General features: G+C 42.1%; 1 protein-coding gene across 5 annotated transcripts in view; it reads left to right on the forward strand.

Annotated features, from left to right (window-relative positions):
* Positions 1-9148, forward strand: part of arhgap36 (Rho GTPase activating protein 36) — a 54371-nt gene extending 45223 nt beyond the window's left edge. For 4 of the 5 annotated variants that reach the window (XM_018703820.2, XM_018703817.2, XM_018703822.2 and 1 more), the window contains exons 4-12: positions 1679-1992; positions 4484-4700; positions 4804-4859; positions 5185-5335; positions 5517-5665; positions 5914-6084; positions 6195-6283; positions 6379-6605; positions 6986-9148. In XM_018703820.2, the coding sequence (XP_018559336.1) occupies positions 1679-1992; positions 4484-4700; positions 4804-4859; positions 5185-5335; positions 5517-5665; positions 5914-6084; positions 6195-6283; positions 6379-6605; positions 6986-7335 (1724 nt within the window). In that variant the 3' untranslated portion in view covers positions 7336-9148. The remainder of the gene's footprint in view (positions 1-1678; positions 1993-4483; positions 4701-4803; positions 4860-5184; positions 5336-5516; positions 5666-5913; positions 6085-6194; positions 6284-6378; positions 6606-6985) is intronic. The other variant, XM_018703819.2, reaches the window with a different exon arrangement.
* Positions 9149-10350: the final 1202 nt, after the last annotated feature.

Here is a 10350-nt window from a genome sequence, read left to right on the forward strand (position 1 = left end):
ATTTTTACTAAGTGGTGTGCCAGATCAGAGTGTGCCCTCAACTCTTGTGGTCATGTGATACAGCAAAGGGCAGAGGATTTGCAGTTTTAGCCGAACTGCTGACCATGAAACTCTACCTATGACAGCAACGTCACTTGTGTTGCGTTTACCTGCAGTCTGTTTTGCCGGTGTTGGTATAAGCCAGTATCAGTCTGAGTGTGATGTTTAGTTTGTGGCTGTGGCTGCTCTAACAGGATTACCCGTTTATCCTTCTCTTACCTGCTCTGTCTATCCATTCTGTCTATTCTTATACCACTCGTCTACTTGAACTTTTAATCTCTGTGTGAAGGTCTACACGATTGTTGTGTCGCATTCATTTCATTATCACATATAAACAAACATCAGTCTTTATCAGTCATTATTTGTCCACCACTTTAAGGTCAGCTCTCCTTCATTCTCTCAGTATCATCTTCCTTGCAAGAAAGTTTGTTTCTTTCTAATGTCTGTTAGGGTGTTTTCAGACCTAGTGTCATCAACCAACCCTGCCTTAAAAGGCAGGACATTATCTGGTACCGGTCGGTTTCTGCTCGGGTTCGTTTCTGGTGTGATAGTCTATTTGTAATTCCACTTTGTCCATTATTTCTCAGTGAACAAAGAGTCTAACCCTGAAGATGAAAGTGGAATCATCTTCCTGTTTTGGAGTTCAGATGTTATCAGCCGACAGGAATGTGTTCTTCAAATAAAAAGAGACTCAATCAAGGCTCCAGCTCTGCTCCAGCCGCTGATTTACAACATCAACATGGCCACACAAAATGAATTTATTTGCAAAAACTGTTTTTATTGGAAAAGAAGTCCTCATACTGATGAGTGAAAATGTGAAAATTGTGAAAACTTCGCTCAGCTCTTAAATGTCTGCTCTTAAAGATTCAGTGAGGAAATGGGGAAAGGTTAGTATTTATGTGATAATGGACACAGTTAGGGAATATTTAATGCTTTAAACAGACTAGTAGGATATAAACTGCAAAGAAAATGATAGAGATCACTCATTGAAAGGATACAGCGCGGGTCTGAACAAACACCATCATGCACAGAGTTTTTATAACACCAAATAAGCGTATGTTCCCTAGTATGAATCATCCTTTGAGAGATTTTAAGTCTCTTCACCATATCAGGAAAAAGTTTGCAATCACGACTCTGTCCTTATCAGTCTGGCTTAATTTGACAGTCCACTTGTTTTTTCTGACATCCAGGGCCAGATTTCTGCTGGTTTACTAACACCAGACAGTTCTGTTTGTCATAGAAACTGTAACACGCACTTAAACACTAGACTGTGTTGTTTATTTGGAGGAATGACCGAGCAATCAATGAAGTAAATTAAATGAAGATATCCTTCCACTGTCCTGGAGTTCAACAAGCATCATTTTTGCCTTGACATTAAAATCTTTCCTGGATGTTGCAGAGAGATTTCTACATCCTCAGTGGCAGGAAATAAGTTTTGTAGGTGGTTCAGCTTCCAGTTTTTCTTGATTAGTGATTCTTTCCATATCAAATATCTGGGTCTCTCTGTCACTTCCTTCACTAGTCTGTTGCTAACTTTGTCTAGCTGTCATTTGGTGATGGCTGGCTGCATAGAATGGGTTTTACATCTCTCTGTGAATATCTGTAGGGTCAAACTAATTATTCTGCCCTCTCTCCACAGAATCGGCTCCCAAGGCATTCGGCATCCCCCTCTCCCAGGTCATCGCCAACGACCGGGCCTACAAGCGGCAGCAGGATGCCCTGAAGGAGAGCAGGCGTGACTGTCTGGACCTGGAGGCCAGCATCCTGCGCTTCCGGGCCGAGAAGCGGCAGTTCTTCAATGGAAGCAAGCCGCTGGTCAGCTCCTCGTCGATCACAGGGGGAGGTCCCGGATCGCCCTCTGCCAACTCGGTGGCGCCAGCGCCGATTTTTGAAAACCAGAACAAACCGCTGTCACCCACGTTTCTGGATAACACCGGCCGAGGGCAGAGGAGGGTGAGATGACTGTTTGGCTGAATACACACATATACATGCATCTTCAAAATGACACTGAAAAGGTCAACTGTGGCCAAGTATGTTACAGATATTATTTTTTACTTTCTCAAGCCATAGAGAAGGTTGTAAATATAGTGTGACTTAAGGGCAAAAGCAAGAAAATAAAAAGCCAAGTTCCACTGGGAACTTTGGTAAAGATAAATAGATAAATGATAAATTGATGTTTTGTGGCATTTCTGTATCCTGACATTGTACCAATCTATTCAACTTCAACTGAATTTGAATTTCTACCCTGCTTTAGCCAGATTTCTAATTAAGCAGTAGTTTTGTCTTGGTTTGGTTTGGTATGCATTTTTAAAATTGATTGAAATTCTGATATCAGTAAAATGAAAACTGGCATGACTGGTGTTTCTTTCTGCCAGGTTTAGCATAATGTTGGGTGACTGTGTGTGTGAGTGTGTGTCCTGTAATGAAGGACTCCACAGTGCAGCTAGTTAATCTCTGACTGCATCTGTAAACATTTTCATAACCAATTCCTCTATTTGTTTCCACAGTCGTTTGCGCACAAAAAAATGCTGTGTCTGTGCCATGTGTGTGTTTGTGTTTGCTTGTCTGTGTGTGTTAACTCTCTCAGCCTGAGGCCATCACACCCAGCAATTCGTTCTATGCTGATCTGGAAGCAGTTGTTATGTTAAGCCCATAATGAGTATCATCACAGCCGCCGAGCACAATAATTGAACCTGAACCAGCTATCAGCAGCTCATGAGGCAGACGCTGCACACACAGTCCTGCCTGAGTGGAAATGTCAAGATTTGGTTGAGGACAGACAAAAATATTAATATTATACTACGCTGAAGGGTTGTTGTTTGTTTTGTTGGATCAACAGAAGATTACAGAGGCATAATTTCCACTGGGGGGTATCAAACCTAAATCTCCATAAACAGAATAGTTTTATTGCCCATTAGCCAAAGTTCAGAAGAATAAAATGCTCATCTACAACACTTGTATTAGCATTTATTCACAGTAATTATGCTTTGTAAGGAGCTGCGAGTGATCTGCAAACTTTTGGGCTGCTACTGCCCTTCCCTCTGACTGGTGGAGAATAAGTTCTCTCATCCTTCTCGAGCTCAATGGGACTCTGACTCAACCTCTTACAACTGTCTGGACCGTAGCAGCTCGCTGTTTACATATCTGATGACACAAACACACACACACACACACACACACACATTTGGCTCAGGATCTCCTGACAAATGAGGCAGCAGCAGCTTGGCAGTCGTTGTCGCTGCGTCGTGTCCCGAGCAGTGACGGATAACGTACAGTCGGAGTAAAGGTTGAAATTAATGGCTGGAACAAGATGAACAGTGGAAGAGATGTGAGGACATTTTAAATTATTGTAGTTCTTTTCCTATAAATTCAGAGTAAAGCAATGAAACAGTCAAACCTCCCCTACTATGACTAGAAGAGAGATTTGTGGAGAGTTTTCAGGTTTCTGGTTACCTTAACTGTGTCCACACGACATACTGTTTCTAAGTGAGCCGTTGTGTATATTGTAGATCACACTGGGGGAATAAATGTGATGTGTGGCTACTTGCAGATACAAAAAAATATAATAAATTTCAGTTGGTGGCGATACTGCTACTGAAAGATCTCCGAACAGTGGGAAAAAAAATTGGAAAAACTTTTCCCTTTCCTTCTGTCTTAGTATCACTCAACATGAAAGCACACAATAACAATTATTTTGATGAAAGATTTGCTCAATAAACTGTCAAAAGACAGCAAAAAGGAAAGAAAATAATTAAAATTTAGAAGCTGGAACAAGGCAAGGTTTGCCATTTTTGAAAAGTAACGTAATATTTTCATTTCATTGTGCCATATATGTATATATTTCTGTGTTTCAGGAATGTATTTACACTGGACTCTCTCAGATTCTCAGTTTTAGAGACTTAAATGAGATTTAAAAAAAAAAAAAAACCTGCACCATTTTAGACTTTTTAGGCGTCATTATAGACTTTCTGAGCAACAGTGCTGTTTTGGTTGCTGTTACAAATTCCTCAGACACTTGGCGTTCCTGCTCCTCCAGAAATCATCTGCAGGTCATACACATGATTTATATTTTTTGTGGTATTCGTTTTCGGCTCCTCATATATTTATTGGATGGCAACGTGAGGATGAGGGATAAAAATCAACTTTTCTGGCTTCTTGTGTTCTTTTCATTTTATGTTGTCAGTGCTCCTCCTTACTTATTTCTTTTGTCTTTCTCTCTGTCCTTCTGTCTTGATCAGAGATTATTGACTTCATCTAAAGATCCAAAGTAATTTTGATCATCTATAAGCTGATGTGAGATATTTTGAGTCTCATAAAAACTGTATTTTCCTTGAGACATAAAATCAACAGTTTTGTTTTTGTTTTTTCATCTGTTTTTCTCAGTTCTTGTCTCTAAAATAACATAAACCAGCAGGCCACTTCACCGTCTCTCTCCACTCCACAGGGAGGTTTGTCGGTGGACTCCATCTCCGACCTTGTGGAGAGTCAGTCTCGTCTGCTGGAGGCGCTGCAGCTCTCCCACCCGGCCGAGCTGGGGATGAAGAAGTCCCCGGGCGGCAGCTCGTCGGAGGGGAGGACGCAGACCAAGCTCAGCCTCAACCCCATCTACAGACAGGTGCCCCGAGTGCTGGAGAGATGCTGCAGTCACATCGAAACCCATGGTGAGACATGGGCGGGGTTTCACTCACACCATTTGTGGTCCCCAAATTTTTGACCATCTATGTAAATGTACATAAACAAAACATCTATTCAATGTCTCTCCAGGTCTTCAGACTGTGGGAATTTTCCGAGTTGGAAGCTCTAAGAAGAGAGTGAGACAGGTGATGACAACTTTTGGGTGAAAGATCCCAGCCTTTGTGTTTGCACCATCATAAGTTCAGTTCCCAGTCCTGACATTTAGAGTGAATTTTCCCCTGATTCACTGCGTCATGTTTCCCTGTCACTCTCCACTGTGCTGGAATATAAAAATAAGCTTCAAGTGAAAAGCTGATGATGTGCGACATCCTGTTTTTGAGAAACATCGTCCATCAGGGAAAAGTGACCTTTATTTTACCTCTGTGTGTGTCTTTGTTCTTACGTGTGAATGTATATTACAGTTTTCCTACATGTCTCAGTGTCTGTTTTCATTCTGTGTGTGCTCCTCAGCTGCGGGAGGACTTCGACATGGGCGTGGACGTCCAGCTGGACGAGGAGCACAGCGTCCACGACGTAGCGGCGTTGCTTAAAGAGTTTCTGAGGGATATTCCTGATCCTCTGCTGCCCAGAGAGCTCTACCCCGCCTTCCTGCACGCCAATCGTATGCTCCACTTTAATCCATATATGTTCTTTAAAAATATAAAAAACACTATATAAAGCTGTTTTCACTGGTTCATAAATCTTATCACCTTGCTGCAGGGATGTTAAACTCTAGGTCAATATGCTATCACCACCTACACTGATCAAACTCATCAGCTCCTCCTCCTCTGTACCTCCTGTAGTGTTGAGAGGAGCAGACCAGCTTCAGTACCTGCAGCACCTCCTCTACCTGCTCCCTCCCTGCAACTGTGACACCCTGCTGCGCCTCCTCACCTTGTTACACACCGTGCAGAGCTTCGCCCAGGACAGCATAGGAACCAACGACGAGGAGGTATGACGCTGTGGTTAAAGGGATATTTTAACACATGAAGAACAGTTGTATAATGTCTGAGAAAATAACCTTGATGCCATCAGACTACAAATTTTGGAATGCCCCTTTAATGGACAGAATATTGATTGTTTTTGTATGTTTAAGCACATTCGCTGGTCTCCAACAGTGAGATTTAAGCTAAATAAAATGAATCCATCCATTCATCCACCTTTCTCTCCTTCCTCCTCTTTCCTCTCCTCCTCTCTCAGATCCCTGGAAACAAGATGACGGCCGCTAACCTGGCGGTGATCTTCGGGCCGAACCTGCTGCAGAAGGAGAGAGGAGGAGACGTGAGTCCTCACTCGATGGGCATCGAGGACAGCACGGCGATCATCAGCGTCACTCTGGTGCTCATACAGAACTACAGGAGGCTCTTCACGGTACAGAAACATTTAAATATCCAGCCCTGTAATCATCGTGTATCATGTTAAGAATTTTGTCCATTGTGTAAGAATATTTGAGCTCATTAACTTTACATGTGTTTCTCCAGGTATCTGCTGAGGTCCAGCAGGAGGTCCTGATGAGTCTGATCCAGACTGACCCAGACATCATTGACTATCTGCTGCGTAGGAAACTGAGGTAACCATGACAACCAGCCCATCCAGTACAGTCCCATGAGAGTCAAACTACCAGCCTGTTAAACTGTGGCCAATCATGTTCCCATCTCCTCTCAGCAGCAGCAACCTGACGGTGGAAAGCAACAGCGAGTCGGGGGGTCGTCGGGACACAGGGGCGTCTCTGGACTCCGTGGGGGCCTCCAGCGGCAGTCTGTCCCCGCTAGAGCCCCCCTCGCCTCTCTTCCCGCCCGATGGCAGCGGCGGCGAGGGCAGCCTGACCAGCGAGGTCTTCCTCAACGTGCTCAAACTGAACCAGAACAGGAAGCGGCAGGAGACGAGATATGGTACTGTTATCGGTCACCTGCTCTTCAAGCTAATAAATTATCACAGATGCAAAGAGTAAATTTTAACAACAGACATTTTTACGACTTGAATTCTGAGACAAGGAGTCTGATTCACATCACATTTATATATTTGTGTTAAATAAAGACTGAACTCCATGCCTCTGTTAGTCCAGACACCAACAAAATGTATCTGGATGCTGTAGAGCACAGATCATAGCTTTTTGATAAATGTTACAACAGCACCACCTAGCTGTGACAGATATGAAGTTCTTTCTGTATATTCAATCTGTGAATTTTAAAATGCAGCTTGTGCTGGAGGAATGGCACAACAATCAACAGACTGATAAGTTCTTTAACACCGTCCTGTCTGGTTCCTCCAGGTGACGTCCCTCCAGGTAAATCCATCTGCCACATGCGTCAGTTCCACTCCCACCACAACCTGCTCAGCCTGTCCCAGTCCTCCTCCACCTCCACCTCCACCTCCAGGCTCCACAGTCAGGACTCCGACCCCCAGGACCGCAGGGGCCCGCTGGGTTCTCTGAGCTTCTCCCTGGGGGGTGGTGGCGGCGGCGGCGGCGGCAGCGGCGGGAGTTGCTCCAGTCTGAGCGGGTCGACTGAGAGCAGCATCTGGGTGAGACAGACGCCGCAGGAGGAGAGCAAACCGTCGTCCGCTGCCAACTTCTGGGACTTCTTCACTGGGAAAGGGTCGGGCTCAGAGACGATGGTATGATGAAGGGCGAGAAGAGGAGGAACACGAAGGGAAAGAGTGTGTTTGAACGTGCATAAATACCCCCCCCCAAAAAAAAAAAAAAAAAAATTGGTCAACTTTCCTGTTACATTTACAAAGCAAAAGTTATATATATATATATATATAAAGTTATATAATAATGTCAGACAACTCTGTTTCTAAAAATCATAGATCCAAAATTTCCTACTTGACTTGCTGACTTTAAAAGGAGCATCCTGTTGCAAATTTTTCCTCCATTGGAATTTGGAATTTCCTGCTTTTCTGGCACCTCTTGAACGCAGCATGTGTATGAATGTGACGTTGGGACAGAGAAAGCATGAAGAGAACCAATAAATGAAGAAGGAAACGTTTTTTTTTTAAAGACAGTTTGGATTTTTTGAAGATGAAAACATGGAGAAGAAAAGTCTCTGAGTTTATCTGGAAATGGATGCAGTAATTATTGCAGTGTATATAATGTCTACATGATGTATTCATATTTACATTCATAAAACTTCTCTTTACTACCTAGCAGCATGAGCTCTACTAACCTTTTATCCGTAATGATACCAGACTCCCTTTGGTTTTTGTTGTTTGTCTGTAACTGTCAACGCGCTACATTTACTATTAATCAAAACTACAATTCAACCTTCAGCTATCTTCAACACCTGACAACTATGAAGACCCAAAGTGTTCAATAGCATGAATAACTACAGATAAACTATGGACCACAGCCATTAAATTGTGAGATAGTGCGATGAAATTTTGAGTTTTGAGATGAAGTTTTTCCAAAGTCTGTTCATATAGACTGCCAGTCTCTTAATGAAAGGCTTTATTATGAGAATTCATGGTATTTTTTGTCTTTACTTATTCATATGTCTTCTTTCTTTGATACTGGACACTTTGGGTCTCCATACATAACATCTCTGCAGATGGTATGGACATTTTTGTGTGTGTTTTTCAGACATCTGGGTCAGAGGTTCCCATCCCAACTAATCCTTTTTAAGTGGTCCCAGCCTGGGAACCACTGGTCTAGGTTACCTAAAATCTGTGTCAAAAGCACTTTAGCGGCTATATTTCATTGTGCAGCAGTGATTAAAATGCTCTTGAAACAAAGATTATATGTCACCTAACAATCTTTTCAGCCAAGTTATGCCTGTTTTTAACCATTTACAGGAACTGTGGAAGCATTAATGTCTGTTTTAAAAGGTATCGCAGCAGGTGTTCTTTGCTGAGTTGCACAAAACTCCAGGCCCTGGATCAGATGTATGAAAGTACGCAGACTTCTTTTCTTCAGAAGAATCTTGTAAAGCTTATTCTGGAACTTTTTGTGTAAGCTCCAGTCCAGCAGCAGTTATAAATCAATATTCTTTCAGATAAGACTACAGGAATGTCAGAGGAACTCAGTTTTAAGGAGCGTTACCCTCCTTTAACCACAAGAGGGAGACATTCACCGCATCAGCTCACTCTGCAATCGTCTATAGACTCCTCAGTCAAATATATAGAAACTGTACAGATGTTTGCCTCTTTGTTGTAGGAATTCATGATATTTCCTGTTGTTGTACAGAGATTTTCCTACATCCTAACATTGTATTTCTTCAACACAAACACAGAAGTTGTACAGAGTCTGTTCCTTCACCTCGGCAGGTGAATGTATCACCTTTTCTTTTGGATTCCTTGTAGAGAGAGCAACATACGTTTTGTCTTTTTCTCAGTGACACTTTTTTCTATATCACTGTAAAAATCCATCGAGGTGTGTTAAGACCTAAACCGGAGAATGTACCACCTACCTGCAGAGAATTAAATGTCAAACTCCCAATGTGTCATCGCTTATTGTTCAATCTGCTGCGAGAGAAGAGGGATTAATGATCTGAGTCACTGTTACCTCCTAAAAAAAACAAGAAGACAATCTGTTTCTGGGACTTTTGGTCATACTTTTGGCAACGCAACAAGCATTTAAAAAGCAATAATGTGAGTCAGAACTTTAAAAAAAAATGCTGCAGAGAAAGATGATCTCACAACGACTTCGCACACAGAGAGCTTTCTCATTCTGCTTTCAGCTTCAATTGTTTTCATTTAGATGCTGCAGAGTTTCATTGGACTTTTATTGCTGCTTGATTCAGGCTACAGAATAGAGAAGTGACAAGCAATAGTCAAAAAATACAGTCGCTCCAGTGTGTAATGAAAATTTGTTGTTTCTTTGTTTTTTTTTTTACCTCCACCAAGAGGGTTATGTCTTCACCCATGTCTGTTTTGTTTATTTGTAAAGCAGCATTACACAGAAAGTACTGAACCAATTTGCACCAAACTTGGTGGAGAGATGAGGCATGTGCCAGGGACGAACCCATTACATTTTGGTGCAGATCCAAGTAAATGGGCAGATTCAAGAATTCAAGATCTCGATATTCATGGTAATATGGGCATATTCATGGTGTTGAGATCTAGGAAATCGTAAAATTTATTACATCAGAATCTGGTACTTCCTTTTTTATAAGAGCTGGACAGACGTGTCCAGAGTTAATATCACTATTAACCCAACTTTTTTGCTTGTGACGCCTTAAAACCACAAAAAGTTGAAGCCATCATCACAAGGAAAATGCACAAAAGGCAGAAAACAGACAAATTTTTCTTTTAAATCTAAATTTTCTCCTGGAACCTCATTTTATTCATCTTGAGGATTCAGCTCCAAGGTGAGTTTTACTATCTGATACGTAAATCCCATGCTGTAAAGTAGTGTATCCGCTCTGTATTCATGTTAACTGCACTGTTTTGGCAGAAACGATGGAAGGTGTGAGCCGACAGCCGGGAGTCAAACCACAACTTCTACAAAAATACAACAAATAGCAGGTAAACTTTGTTTTTAATCCTTCCTCAGATTATTTAAACTTGCCCATTAAAGGCATTAAGGAAAAGATTCAAGTAGGTGTTTGGTGATGAGATGCACCGCCTGGAGTATATCTGAAAACACCTTTGCATTTCTTCAGTAATCATTAATGGTTCATTGAAATTCCTGCAAGAAAA

The sequence above is a fragment of the Lates calcarifer genome, linkage group LG14, assembly GCF_001640805.2.
Source record: "Lates calcarifer isolate ASB-BC8 linkage group LG14, TLL_Latcal_v3, whole genome shotgun sequence".
Taxonomy (NCBI): domain Eukaryota; kingdom Metazoa; phylum Chordata; class Actinopteri; family Centropomidae; genus Lates; species Lates calcarifer.